The following is a 12,248-nucleotide window of genomic DNA, read 5'->3' as shown; positions in this document are numbered from 1 at the left end:
GATTTGCCGAAGTTATCGAACTTCAAAGTGTGTAAAGTCACACAAGTTGTATGATTCAGCACATGAAGTACTATTTTTCATGGAAACTCAACAAGATAGAACCATGATGTTTTGCATCATCTTAAAGATCTCGTCGAGCTGATTAATTTGAGTCTTTGGCTAAGAAATTTGGAGTTGATTTGCCGAAGTTTTCAATTTTCAAAGTGTGTAAAGTCACACAAGTTGTATGATTCAGCACATGAAGTACTATTTTTCATGGAAACTCAACAAGATAGAACCATGATGTTTTGCATCATCTTAAAGATCTCGTCGAGCTGATTAATTTGAGTCTTTGGCTAAGAAATTTGGAGTTGATTTGCCGAAGTTATCGAACTTCAAAGTGTGTAAAGTCACACAAGTTGTATGATTCTGCACATGAAGTACTATTTTTCATGGAAACTCAACAAGATAGAACCATGATGTTTTGCATCATCTTAAAGATCTCGTCGAGCTGATTAATTTGAGTCTTTGGCTAAGAAATTTGGAGTTGATTTGCCGAAGTTTTCAATTTTCAAAGTGTGTAAAGTCACACAAGTTGTATGATTCAGCACATGAAGTACTATTTTTCATGGAAACTCAACAAGATAGAACCATGATGTTTTGCATCATCTTAAAGATCTCGTCGAGCTGATTAATTTGAGTCTTTGGCTAAGAAATTTGGAGTTGATTTGCCGAAGTTATCGAACTTCAAAGTGTGTAAAGTCACACAAGTTGTATGATTCTGCACATGAAGTACTATTTTTCATGGAAACTCAACAAGATAGAACCATGATGTTTTGCATCATCTTAAAGATCTCGTCGAGCTGATTAATTTGAGTCTTTGGCTAAGAAATTTGGAGTTGATTTGCCGAAGTTATCAATTTTCAAAGTGTGTAAAGTCACACAAGTTGTATGATTCTGCACATGAAGTACTATTTTTCATGGAAACTCAACAAGATAGAACCATGATGTTTTGCATCATTTTAAAGATCTCGTCGAGCTGATTAATTTGAGTCTTTGGCTAAGAAATTTGGAGTTGATTTGCCGAAGTTATCGAACTTCAAAGTGCGTAAAGTCACATAAGTTGAGTGTTTCAGCACATAAAGTACTATTTTTCTTGGAAACTCAACAAGATAGAACCATGATGTTTTCCATCATCTTAAAGATCTCGTCGAGCTGATTAATTTGAGTCTTTGGCTAAGAAATTTGGAGTTGATTTGCCGAAGTTATCGAACTTCAAAGTGCGTAAAGTCACATAAGTTGAGTGTTTCAGCACATAAAGTACTATTTTTCTTGGAAACTCAACAAGATAGAACCATGATGTTTTCCATCATCTTAAAGATCTCGTCGAGCTGATTAATTTGAGTCTTTGGCTAAAAAATTTGGAGTTGATTTGCCGAAGTTATCAATTTTCAAAGTGTGTAAAGTCACAAATATTGCGTCTTGGAGCACATAAATTACTATAAATATAACACATCTTTATGTCCCAAGAAAAAGGCTATCGACCACTGGGTCTTGCCCGTGATTTTATAAGTTCATTCTAGGTATATACAGTAACTTTAGCAACAATAGAAAGACAAAAAAAACTTCTATTCCGTAGAGCTCTTGTAGGGAATTGGCAGGGACGTAGAACCGGGATTGTTTGGTTCGTCTGGTCAAGCAGAGTGGGTTTAATATTTTTCTGTTGTTTGGGTTCTTCTTTCATTTTGTTTGAATGTTTAGTAGTCTGTCAGTAATTCGTGTCATGTTTGTGCGTTGGTATAGTAATTGTTTAGAGGGATTGTGGAGAGGGTTATTGGGATGTCTTATTTTAGTAATTAGTCTTAGTGCGATTTGTTCTGTTGTTTGTATGTGCTGTTTAGTTTTTTCAGTGGAGTTTGTCTACGTTATGTGTCCGTAGTTGAGTATTGTTCTGCATATTTCTTTATATATTCTTGTAGCCGTCCTCGTACTAATTCCTTTGTCTATGTAAGTCAATGATCGAAAGTGTTTGTTTTGTTTTATAATTTCCACTCTGACTTTGCTAACATGTTTGCTAAATTTAAGTTTATTGTCGAGTGTTAGGCTCAGATATTTTACGTCATTTGTAGGTTGCGTTGTGTGTCCGTCTGCTGTTATCGTTGGTGAGTTTAATTTAATGTGATGATTTGATAGTAGTAGTTGATTTTTGTTTGGATTTGGAGTAAGTGTCCATTTGTAGAACCACTTCATAGTGGCGTCCGTCAATGTTTGAAGTCTTTTCACTGCTTTTTTGGTTGTTTTGTCATGTACAATAAATGCAGTATCATCAGCGTATTGTAGTATGTATGCGGTGTTGTCGAAGTGATTTTTGTCGTCTATATTGTGATTATATATGTCGTGACAGTACACATTGTAAAGTAGTGGAGAGAGGGGCAAATCCTGTGGAAGGCCTTGTTCCGGACAAAACGGAAGTAGAGAGTGTTGTCGATTCTTACTTCCAATTGTCGATTTTCAGGTATGTTTTTATCAAGTATAGTATATATTTCGGTGTCTGTAGTTCGTGTAGTTTGTATAAGAGTCCTCGATGCCAGACATTGTCAAAGGCTTTGTTGACTTCCATGAATAGACTTGCCGATTTCCCGTCATCAAGATGTGTAGTCTGTTTGTTGTTTGTCAGGACGAAAAGTGGATGAATAGTCGAGTGTTTGGGTTTAAATTCAAATTGGTATTGTGGTATGTGCTGGCCGATCTTTTGTTGGAGTCTGTTTCTTTTAATGTGTTCAAAAACTTTGCTCATTACGAGAAGTAATGTAATCGATCTATAGTTCTTAGATTGTGTGGGGTCTGTCGTGTTTTTCGGTATGGATATTATTATACCATAAAGTACTATTTTTATTGGAAACTCAAAAAGATCCAATCTTGACGTGTTGTGTCATCTTAAAGATCTCATCGAGTTGATTAATTTTAGTCTTTATTTAAGAAATTTAGAGTTTATTTTCCGAAGTTATTGAGGTTCAAAACTTGAAAAGTCACAAGAAAATATGTTTGAGCTCATAAATTACTCATTATCTAGAAAATTCATCATGATGCAATGAAGCCTTATTAGTCATCTTAATGAGCGCTTCGAGGTGATTCTTTGCTTCATTTTTGAAGGCACTTGATGCTCATTTGCCGAAGTTATTGACGTTCAAAACGTGAAAAGTCACAAATGAAATGGGTTTGAGCACATAAGTGACTGTTTAACTGGAAAATTCACCAAAATCCAATGAAACTTTATTAGTCATCTTAAAGAGCTCGTCGAGGTGATTCTTTGATTCATTTTTGAAGGCATTTGGAGATAATTTCTCGAAGTTATTGAGATTCAAAACGTGAAAAGTTACTTAAGATGTGTTTTTCAGAACCTGAATTACTCATTATCTTGAAATCTCACCAAGATACAATGAGCAAGAATCACCTCGGCGAGCTCTTTAAGATGTCTAATAAGGCTTGATAATATCTTGGTGAGTTTCCTAGACAATGAGTAATATACAGGGTGTCCTCGAATTACGTGGCCAAAATAATACCGCAGATTGTTTGAGTGAAAATATGTCGATTTAACTAAACTTCCCTCAGTCCAAAAGTTGATAATTATGGAGCTACAGGGTGTTAAAGTTGAAAAAAAAAATTACATTTTCTTTAATATCTTTCGATTTCTTTGAGTTAATTTCACGAAATTTCATATTTGAGGGTGTTTTAGGATACGAAATTCAAATTTATTAACGATTTAGTTGTTTCTTCTAGGGGGCGCCACAAGCGAACATTAGGACACATTTAAATCTCTGTAACTTTTTCGTGCCACGGTGTATATTATTTTGGTATTTAAAAACCTTTTTCCCTACCTTTTATACTTAGAAAAGGTATACTTTATTGAAGTCGCTAGAAGCAACGGTTTTGGAGAAAAACGCATAATTCTAATGCGCTGCATATTTGCGTTGGCGCTTTTAATAACTCAGTTGGCTATGTTTTTAATTGACATTTTAACACTTGAATTTGTTTCTCAAATGTCAGTTTTTTTATTTAGCCCTCAGTTTTTCTTGTCAGTTTCGCTTCTTGTTCCTTTAAATATCCATAAGTATGGCCAATAAATTCACTTATTCTGAAATGGTGGATATGCTGTTAGTTTATAGACTTCGCCGTTGTAATAGTCAAAATAATATCTGATTTTGAAAACTTATTGTTATACCTTTACTAATAATTATTTTTGAAAAACTTAATTTTTTTTAACGGAAAATAATTTTAAGGTAATTTGCATGCATCATCAGGCTTAGATGCATTTTTCTCCAAAACCGTTGTTTCTAGCGACGTCAATAAAGTATACCTTTTCTAAGTATAAAAGGTAGGGAAAAAGGTTTTTAAATACCAAAATAATATACACCGTTGCACGAAAAAGTTACAGAGATTTAAATGTGTCCTAATGATCGCTTGTGGCGCCCCCTAGTAGAAACAACTAAATCGTTAATAAATTTGAATTTCGTATCCTAAAACACCCTCAAATATGAAATTTCGTGAAATTAACTCAAAGAAATCGAAAGATATTAAAGAAAATGTAATTTTTTTTTTCAACTTTAACACCCTGTAGCTCCATAATTATCAACTTTTGGACTGAGGGAAGTTTAATTAAATCGACTTATTTTCACTCAAACAATCTGCGGTATTATTTTTGCCACGTAATTCGAGGACACCCTGTATGTGCTCAAACACACATCTCATGTAACTTTTCAAGCTTTGAACCTCAATTACATCGGTAAATGAGCTCCAAATGCTTTCAAAAATGAGTCAAAGAATCACCTCGACGAGCTCTTTAAGATGATTAATAAGGCATCATTGCATCTTGGTTAGTTTTCTAAATAATGAGTAATTTATGTTCTCAAACACGCTAATTTAGTGACTTTTTATACTTTAAAGCTCGATAACTTCGGCAAATGAGGAGCAAATTTCTTCAACGATGACTCAAATACAATGAAACTTACCGACGACATAAGTAAACAGAGGAGGATTATTTAAATTAAAGTGATCCGTAAGGCGCTAATTTGCTAAACAAAAAGCTCATAAATGTGACCAATTTATCGAGAAATTTTGTTTACTCATCCATGGCATTATAAATGTTGTGAAAATGGGCGTAAGGTGGTCAGTGTCTCCTCAACGCGTTAGCGATAAAAACGTGCAAATTTCTGGTAATAATTTACGAAAAATGGATCATGTAAGTATATACTAAAATATTTGACCGTTTATTTTAATCCTTCAAAAAATCTTTATTGTCGTAAAAATAATTAACAGTGACATTACGAAAATTGACCAGAAAGCCATCGGCTAACACCCATTTAAATCTCTGCCCTCATATCACAAATAAAAGCGTCTTATTGACATTTACTCATTTTGCATTTTCTTGTTATTTTCTCCACGTTTCTATTTCTTTTTAGTTATTATATGCAGCTTTTATGACATTAATAATGTTATCCTGGTCTACTGTGTTGTCTCATGCTGTACCCCTGCTAAATGCAGAATTAGATATTGTTAAAGGTGAAAAAGATGCTCTTGCACTGAAGGGCATCGGTTGGCAATCTTCTTCAGATTTGAGGCTGGACAGAGACATTAACGAAGATCTGAATACTGCAGCTGCTATCATTTTTAGGCCGCTATTTGTCTACAGGAAATACAGTGTGATGAAAAAGAGAGGGTCGCGTGTCTGAGTTTGGAGGAACTTGAGTTTGTTTAATTAATTATTTAATTATATGTGTTCTTAATTGTTTTTTTTTGTTATAAGCTGTAATATGTATGTTGTTTAGATAGTATATTTGACAAATATTAATTGAAGTTTGCACCCGCCATTTGTGATTGCGTCTCGTGAAATCGAAAGTTATCACACATTATACGATAATAAATTAAAAAAAAAAAATTCGCATTAATCTAGAATAATACTTATAATTGTTGTTCAGCAGTTAAAAATTCGATTATATAGTTTTCACGGATGGCTCAAAATGTTGTATCAAAAACATATTTTATTGAAAACAACGTATATACTTTTACTTGCAAGTACAGTATCTCGAAAACTTGATACATCTTTGAAATTGAATAAGGAATCCGGACGTTACGAATAAAACAGAAGTTTTCATTCAGAGTTATGGAGATAAATGTCTTTAAAAAGCAGCTTTCGCAGCAACGTTATATTACTGTCGATTGCTGGGCAGACTGAATTATTAATGTCCAATGAAACCGAGATCGATCCATATCAATTTGTTGCAGAAAAAATCCAGTTTTGCCTCATTGGCCAAATCCGGTCGCCTTACCAGATTAGATGCAATGCATGTGCTAGGGTTCAAACTAGGTTAAAGGCAAAATGATATTCAGGATTTTTACGGTTATACTTATTTTATTTATTTATTCATCTTAAATTTCAATGCTTTTCCAGCCATTAGACCCGTCAATTCGTAAAGTGGTACAGAAGAGTCTGAAACAAATGACTGGTTTAGTTATTAAATCAAAAACCAACAAGGAACTCACCTTTCGCATCTTGTAAATGAAAGACGACTCGCTATTTTGGGATCCCGAATACATAGTAAAATTTCCGACGCTAGTTTCACAGACCCTGTATATTTATCGATCTACTTTTTCAAAAAATAACAGTTGTTTCAAATTCGTCCTGCACCTGTTTAGCATCGTTTCATGCTCATGTGTTAAAGAAGGACAACACACTACGTGGTGATTGATTAACCGTTTTTCCGATTCAAAGAACCAATAAAAATGTTGGTTTGTGGCCCTACAGTTTAAGAGCTTGTATAACCCTTCTCCTAGAGCCTAAAAAAGGGATTTCGCAGAAAGGGCACTAAGACAATTATGGTTTGGACAGCCTCGTTCGAACCACGCTGAATTCGTAGTCTCAGAGGCACTCCTTTGTGCACTGTCTTGTGCAGTACTGCGTTGTAAACTGATGTCTCGTCATTTATCGATTTTCCAATCCTAAAATAATTTAGCAAATTTTCACGTTAAAAATAATTTGCATTGTCCAATATCCAGAAAACGTGATGTATTTCCATTTTAACCATTATTATAGCACTTTCGGAAGGATATCGAGCGCGCTTATATAAATGAAATTCTCATTGGTGCTGCAGCGCATAAAATGAGTTTCACCCTGTTCGTTCGGAAGGCTCAGCTTGCCATTAAATACGTTAACCATGTGGAATGAGTAAGTTAAATAGATTATTCAGTACAGCGGCCACAATCATCTGCTACCACCGATAAGTCTCAAATTGAGAAGGTTTCGAACGTCTGGCAAAGTGTGTGAAACTCACTCAGTTTAAAATGAACGTGGCAACAGAACGGGTGGTAGCAATAATGTCTAACATTGAGAAATTTGATATTTCATATTCCGAGTTTCATCGATTGGATATTTTAAGTAAAATTAAGGGAACCGGAAGAAGTAACAAGTTCAGTTGCGGACCCGTCTCCTTGACCATCTTGATATTCAGTTTGCTGGTCAACTGGATGCATAATTTAGATTCAGAGGTAAGTCTGCATAAATAATGCATAAGAATTTCTTTCGAGCATGTAACGCTAGAAAAGCATTCACCTTTTTTTGCCGGGGAATAACCGGTGATCATAATTGGAGGTCGCTGATGCACAAGATGGGGGCGTTCAGTTCTACTTAGAGAAAACGCTGGGCAAATAATGAATATTTAAAGTTTAAGAAGAGTTAGAAGCTTGTAATTAAAGATCTTAACATGATGCACATTAATCTTTTTATCTGAAAAATAATAAGAAATTATGATACACGGAAATAGAAAGTGAACGACCGTCCGCTGAGACATACTATTTCCCATATACAGGTTTCAGCCTCCCGCTTTTGTCCAGAAACACCTTGTAAGTTTAGACCTTTGTTACTATGGGTTATCCCAGTTTTATTGATATATCAATATTGATCTTCTGTGGATTTTCTCACTTTTCCAGCTTTTCACGCCGCACATGCTAATTCATAAATTTTATCTTTTAGTGTTTCGTGAGCTTGCCAGACGATGCATCTCGGCTGTTCAGAAGACCAGAAAACTGCCATTTTTGCGAGGGATTTTCAGAAGTTGATAAAATTATGAATGTATCTCCCAGAGTTATGCTCCAAAAGTATATAAAACATTCTCATCCGGTTGTTATTACTGATGGTGCATCGAATTGGGCAGCAAAATCACAGTTTAACTTCAACTTTTTCAAACAAATTTTCGACTCAGTGGATATAAATGAAACTAAAGACAGAAATTGCCAGTTTTTCCCTTATGAGACAGAGTTTAGATCGCTTCACGAAGTGTTCAATATGACCCCGGAAAGGGCCCTCATGAAGGAAGGTGAAATTCCCTGGTATATAGGGTGGAATAATTGCAACGATGCGGTTGGAAGATACTTAAAACAATTTTATGAAAAGCCGTATTTCTTTAAGAATTTGACTGAGCATATATCGCTTAGCTGGGTATTTATGGGAAGCCCAGGTTATGGAGCTCAAATGCATGTTAGTAAGTTAACAATTCCTTATTTAGAATGAAAGACGTGGAACCCTTGGCTTACTAAGACTTTTTTATTTCAGGAATAACTAATTTGTTTGTTAATTATATTTAATCATGGTACTTAAAATTTTTAGATTGATAATGTTCATTACCCCTCGTGGCAGGCCCAACTTAGCGGAAGGAAATTATGGAAACTGGCACCACCACCTGAATGCCACTACTCCTGTGAGCCTTTTGAAGTTGTGGTAGAACCCGGTGAGATAAGTTAGTATTTTCCTTACTATTATGATTAATAGCGATCTATGGAAACAGTTAAGAAATTCAGGGTATTTTAAGGGATAAAGGATGCAATGCGAATAGCTATTTTTATATTAAAATCCTAAGGTAATATCCAAGGCGATTCGCAATTGATCAATTGAATTACAGGCGGTGATTCCTCTTAGTATTTTACATAAATAAGTTCACATTAACATGCGTTCCAAGTTAAACTGAGTACGCAAAATCGTATTCGTAAATAAAACCATGCATTTCCTAACTTGTTTCATAATTTTCTATTTTATCAAAATTCAGCAAATATTCAGGTTTAACTTTTACAGGTTTCATATTATCATCATTTCCTTTTTTTCGTTATATTTCGTCTGCAGCTATACGACACATAAACTTATTTCAGTTGTATTGGACACAAATAAGTGGTATCATCAAACCTTTGTGCAACCAGGGGATATTAGTATCACGATTGGGTCGGAATTCGACTGAAGGCCAAAAGCACGTGGACCAAGGCGAGAAATATACAATTTGAATGACTTTTAAGTGTGTTAACGATAAATGCATACAATAGAGAGCTTTATGAAAACTGTGTTTTTGAGACAAGTTGTAATATTTTTTACCTTGTTTTTTAGGGGGGATTAGCTCATCACACACAAATAGGGGTTGTCGTCGTACCCTGTACGATTTCGAAATATCAAATTCGTCCACAGAACGAGCGTTACAATGAGGATCTGACTCTATTTCGCTTAATTCTATTATCAATAAGTACATTAACTTACCATTGTTATGAGGGGGACTCGAAAGGGGCTCAACTTTTTTTGTGAAACACCTGGTGCTATAAAGCTTTAAAGGCGTTAACTTTTTGATATAAAGTCAAATTAAAGACATGCTTCTATCAAAAAGTTAATGCATTTGGAGGTCGGCCCTAAGTTTTGTGGAGTAATAACAATGAAGAACAAAAAGCAAAGGGTTCTTAATTAATTATAGCTCTTTTTGTTTCATTAATGGCCAATTCCTATGCAGTGCGAGGGAAAATTAATTATCAAAGCAGTTTTTGGGTAAGCAGAATTGGAAGAGCCTTAATAGTAACAATACGATTGTACAGTATGACCTGAGATTAGGACACAAGATTAGAGCAACGCATTCTACCTAAAAAAATACTTCGAAGATTTTACTTCATTGAGATTAAAAATGTGCCACAGATAATTTATCTTATTTTATTTTTATTTAAGGTTGCAAAGGTTTAAAAATATTTCCTGTGAGGTTTTAGAAGAGGACTCCGTTGATTAGTGGAACAAAAGAGGCAGCCCCGCTGAGTAGCCCTCTGGCTCCTTGATTTGACATCCTTTGATTATATTTTATGGGCTAATCTATAAAGAATAGTGGAAATGATTTTTTTTAAATAAATTATAATCTGGCAACAAATGTATTAAGTGAAAAACACTTGTTTTTTTCTATAGGATAAAAGTTTATAATAAAAAATTCACGTTTCTATGACAACAAACTGTTTTTCAATGCCTCCGATAAACTCTAACTGACATTAACAAGACATAAGTTAGGGTTTTCTCAAAAGATTTAATTTATCCATTAACAAAATGTATTTTAAAGATTAACAGTTTATTTCCTTAATCCCGAAAGTCACAACTCTCGATGTTCCAAGTTTCAAACTTATTGCTGAACTAATAGGTCTCCGACAGTCATCTCGTTGAAAACTTAACACGTAAAATCCTATGCATCGCGTTAAAAGAACACACTGTGACTAAATATAAGAAAATTCTGATCAGTTACCTTATGATTAGCGAAGGATAATAATGCGCCAATCAGTTCTTGTGCTGATTGGCCGATGGTGCCGCCTGGTGAATGAATATTGCTGAGCTGGGAGCGTCGATCAGTTGCGTTTCTGGCGTCGGACGTCGGAAGTTCATGCACGTATTCGCGCTTTCTCGGAAGTTTCCGTCGAACTACGCGATCTTTAAAATGTGAACTTTTTTTTTATAGTTAATGAACAAACTTTGTAGAAAAAAATTAGAAAAGGCTATAAGTGAATGAACGCTAGGACGATACGCGTCCACCATGATCGGTCATTTTGTTGATTAAGGTATAGTACCAACATTTTTGTAAATTATCCCTTTCGATACCTTTAACAACCTATTTCGGCCAACAACAATGTAGATATAATGCCGAATGCACCGCACCATTTTAATTAAGTGTTGGAATTTAAAGGGCTTGCGAAACGCAATGTCTAATGCTTATCAGTGCTAGGTAAGATGAGTTTAGATATCATAAACGGCCTGTTTAAGACGGTATAAAAATGTCTATTGTCCAGAGCTCTCGTTACGGACGAATATTGAGGATTGTAACTTAAACAAAAGCAGCAAGTCCCACGTTAAAACTTTATTGTCATCTGCGAATTGCCGGACCATTTGCACGAAACTGTTTATTGTGTTAGAGTAAATTACAGCTCAGACTAAACAGTTTGCGTGTCGTAATTAGAAAATTAAGAGTGATGAGAAACCCGGAACTGTATAGTGCCTATTACTTGTAAGGGAAGAATCAAAAAGGTGTAGACAGTCAAGTGAAGCAGGCATACTACGTTCGCCGCTCGCCGCTCGCCATTCGCGCTTATTGACGAGCACTGACCACCGAATATTCGTGTTGCTTTACTACGTCATATTGCATAGCCAGTTGTGGACTTCTTAAGCCGAAGGCTTTTTTCATACGAAAAATATACAAAAAATTAAAGAAGAGAAATTATGTCTAATGGAAACAAATATCGGCATCGAGTTACGAAACTCAGCCACCTGAGGAATCATTTTTGCCGGTTGTCGCTATGTTGTTTCTAGTCGAGTGCCAACCCGCAACTCATTAGCGAAAAATAAGGAAACAAAGCTTTTTCCGTTGCTTTGTGTCTGTCTAAGTGAATCTAATTATAGAATCCCTTATCTTTTAGTTTCACCGTTGTGAGCCCTTGGTAGATGCAATTGCAGGGTCACGGATCGTAGAGCGAATAATAACATTTTTAAAGAGATAAGAAACTTGTATTTAGAAATACTCACGGTTGTTCGTAAAGGGTTGGAGGAGTAGCGTCAGCGCATTAGGGAACACCCTATATATGTCGTTTTCCCACTTACCAGAAAAAGATGAAAGGAAAATTATCATCATAATGGGAATGAGTTTCACTCCGTATTATTTACTAAAATTTTTATAGGGAGCTTTATAGACATTAAACGTACCTCTACCTCCGCACGAAACAAATTATCAGACTGTTACTAAGTAGGTTTTAGAAGAAATAGGTTGCATGATATAATTACCATCCAACCGTATAAAAGAATAAACCTGTTAAGTATATAGAAAATGCATACTGAATTTCGTATTAAAGAAGGATTTTAAGCCTTTTTATCTTCTTGTGTTGCTGTAAATGGACGTAATTTTTCTAGTCCTTCATCGTATGGCTACCTCAGTATACTGCTAGCGATT

The 12,248-nt window shown here is 35.1% G+C and overlaps 2 protein-coding genes across 5 annotated transcripts in view; both read left to right on the top strand.

Annotated features, from left to right (window-relative positions):
• The first annotated feature begins 2,018 nt into the window (after positions 1-2,018).
• On the top strand, positions 2,019-9,357 carry LOC136341499 (uncharacterized). Of its 3 annotated transcripts, none has more exons than XM_066286527.1 (6): positions 2,019-2,141; positions 4,924-5,218; positions 5,439-7,521; positions 8,006-8,509; positions 8,639-8,768; positions 9,175-9,357. In XM_066286527.1, the coding sequence occupies exons 3-6, from the start codon at positions 7,318-7,320 to the stop codon at positions 9,258-9,260; spliced, it is 924 nt and encodes a 307-aa protein (XP_066142624.1). In that variant the 5' UTR covers positions 2,019-2,141; positions 4,924-5,218; positions 5,439-7,317; the 3' UTR covers positions 9,261-9,357. The 3 variants fall into 3 exon arrangements, with proteins under 3 accessions (XP_066142624.1, XP_066142623.1, XP_066142625.1); XM_066286526.1 differs by lacking the exon at positions 2,019-2,141 and adding an exon at positions 2,216-2,494; XM_066286528.1 differs by lacking the exon at positions 2,019-2,141 and having other exon boundaries at positions 4,687-5,218.
• Positions 9,358-10,679: 1,322 nt separating this feature from the next.
• The window catches only part of LOC136341498 (orexin receptor type 2-like), a 56,705-nt gene continuing 55,136 nt past the window's right edge, over positions 10,680-12,248 (top strand). For both annotated transcript variants that reach the window (XR_010732505.1, XM_066286525.1), the window contains exon 1: positions 10,680-10,869. The gene's annotated coding sequence lies outside the window, so the exon portion shown is untranslated. The remainder of the gene's footprint in view (positions 10,870-12,248) is intronic.

The sequence above is a fragment of the Euwallacea fornicatus genome, chromosome 10 (assembly GCF_040115645.1).
Source record: "Euwallacea fornicatus isolate EFF26 chromosome 10, ASM4011564v1, whole genome shotgun sequence".
Classification (NCBI taxonomy): Eukaryota; Metazoa; Arthropoda; class Insecta; order Coleoptera; family Curculionidae; genus Euwallacea; species Euwallacea fornicatus.
This window is presented reverse-complemented; position numbering and strand designations above follow the sequence as displayed.